The sequence below is a fragment of the Portunus trituberculatus genome, chromosome 35, assembly GCF_017591435.1.
Source record: "Portunus trituberculatus isolate SZX2019 chromosome 35, ASM1759143v1, whole genome shotgun sequence".
Classification (NCBI taxonomy): Eukaryota; Metazoa; Arthropoda; class Malacostraca; order Decapoda; family Portunidae; genus Portunus; species Portunus trituberculatus.
The window spans coordinates 20,313,766-20,316,265 of record NC_059289.1 but is presented as its reverse complement, the minus strand read 5'-3'; the positions used below and the strand labels follow the sequence as shown (position 1 = coordinate 20,316,265).

Here is a 2,500-nt window from a genome sequence, read left to right as displayed (position 1 = left end):
ATATATATATATATATATATATATATATATATATATATATATATATATATATATATATATATATATATATATATATATATATATATATATATATATATATATATATATATATATATATATATATATATATGTATATATATGTGTGTGTGTGTGTGTGTGTGTGTGTGTGTGTGTGAGAGAGAGAGAGAGAGAGAGAGAGAGAGAGAGAGAGAGAGAGAGAGAGAGAGAGAGAGAGAAAACCGAACTTTTCTTCACCAAGAAGAGAAAGCTTCGTCAAACCCTTTGGCTACTGTATCGGCATGCAGCTAGCCTCGCACAGAAAACTAGACGGTCACATGCTGATAATGGCTGAAACCTGCGGATCGAGACGTGTGAGGCGTTATTTTCATGTTCGGAAGGGATAGTCCACATTATTTTAAAGTTTCTTTGTTCCATTGCAAAAAAGAAAATATAGACTTTATAAAAAAAACAATTCCGTTACTTGAGATTATTATTATTAATTTTTTTTTTTTTTTTTTACGGTAAGGCCTATAGCGCCTGTAGGCACACTTGAAGAGTGTATGGGAAGCGCTGTTCAGCTTCCGCCCATTAGTGGCGCAGGCAATTTTATTTATAGTGGTACCCATATTAGGGCCCATATCACAGCCCAAGCTCATCTTGAGTGTAACCACCTAGAACCTGAGTATCATGGTGATAAGTAGGTAACTTTAAACCACTCGACAAATGGCAAAGTGTTTTAAGGCTGTACGTGGTGGGATTCGAACCTACGCGTAGACGTCTGCCCGATCCCACGCTCACCACCTTATCCACCATGCCACCGCCTCCCTGACTGTCTGATTTATTTATGCGATAGCATTTGATGCTGACGTTTTTGATGGTGACAATACATTAAGGTAGGTTCACATATGTCAATATACGACTGAAATAGCAAGTCGCTTTAAATATGGACTGACCCCTTCTAGTCGGAACACGTTCACACACAGCGAGTGAGAAGTATCATCTAGTTGGCGGGAAGTAAATGTAAACAAACAGCTACCCAACAAGATGTCTTCCTCTGATGATGATGACGATTACGATCAAATAAATCACAAGTATTCAATCCTAACCCCCAACAACACCTTGCATAGAGGGAGCCAGTCATCAGAGTGACAGCTATCTCATCAAACGCCGATTTGCGTAAGCATTTTTTTTTTTGCTGTTTAGATTAACTTTTAGGGTCCCAGATGTACTCTATTTTTCCCAAACCAACTCCAAAATCTTCTCCACATCGGCACCACATTTTCAAACCTTTCTCCTTGACGTTACACCCTAAACAAAGTCACAAATCGACTGAATAAGACTAGTTGGTCTTGTTTTGCTACTGATTTTTCCAGTCCCTAGGCACCGATATTCAGTTTGAAACTCTACCGACTTGCAATTCCAGTCGTATATTGTCACGCCTGAAAAGTGGGTTCACACGTGCCAATTTGCGACTGAAATTGTATATAAGTCACTAGAAAGTATCGACTGAACCCTTCTAGTCGGAAAACGTCACACATAGCAACTGGAAAGTATTGGTTGGCACATTAGCGGGAAGTGAGTGTAAACAAAAAGCTTCCCGCCAAGATCTCTTCCTCCAGTGACGATGCTGAAGCGGTGATTGCTGTGTACAGGAAGACTCAATCAACAGAAAAGAAAATGCCTATGGATAGTCTACCGACTTGCCGACTACCACAGGCATTTTCTTTTCTATTGAGTCTTCCGGTATGTCAAAAGAAGAGCAATCACCGCTTCAGCATCGTCACTGGAGGAAGACATCTTGGCGGGTAGCTGTTTGTTTACACTCACTTCCCGTCAAGGCGCCAACTAGTAGATACTTTCCAGTCGCTATGTGTGACGTTTTTCGACTAGAAAGGATCAGTCGATGCTTCTAGCAACTTGCAGTTTCAGTCGCAAATTGGCACGTGTAAACCCGCTTTTAGAGAGATGGACAGAATAGGGGTGAGAGAAAGGAACATGGGTGAGAAGAACAGAAGGAAGGGAAACTTGTAATTATAGCAAGATCAGAAGAGCACTTGGCATGACAATTTTTTTACATTCCCTGTAAAATTGTTTGTGTCTACTAAGCCTCCCAAGACGTGAGTGGTAGACTGTGACGATGTAAGAGAAAAAGAGAAAGTGATAGCTTGTAACATCTGCAGGAGAAAAGGAGAAAATTTTCCCACGGGCGGTAATAGTGTCCAGATTTTTATTCCATTACATTATATTACGAATTTGGATGATAATTATCAATTTATACATCTTAAAAAAATGAAAATGACTAGAGACAACCCCTTTTGTATCGTGTAGCTTATGATATCCTCTCCTGAAGAAGCAGCGCATGCCATAAGCCAGATTTGTGGCAACAACTGGCAGTCCGAACACTGAAGAACTTAAAGACAACGCGCCTCGTCATGACAACAACATCCAGTCCTCAGAGCGCATCAGAAGACGAACGCAAGTGAGACATCATGACTCTCAA

At 40.2% G+C, this 2,500-nt stretch overlaps 1 protein-coding gene across 1 annotated transcript in view; it reads left to right on the top strand.

The window, feature by feature from the left end:
* Nucleotides 1-2,363: 2,363 nt before the first annotated feature.
* Nucleotides 2,364-2,500, top strand: part of LOC123513301 — a 10,107-nt gene continuing 9,970 nt past the window's right edge. Inside the window, exon 1 of the mRNA XM_045270389.1 lies at nt 2,364-2,500. This exon is cut by the window's right edge and continues 4 nt beyond it. Coding sequence (XP_045126324.1) covers nt 2,490-2,500 — 11 coding nt within the window. The 5' untranslated portion in view covers nt 2,364-2,489.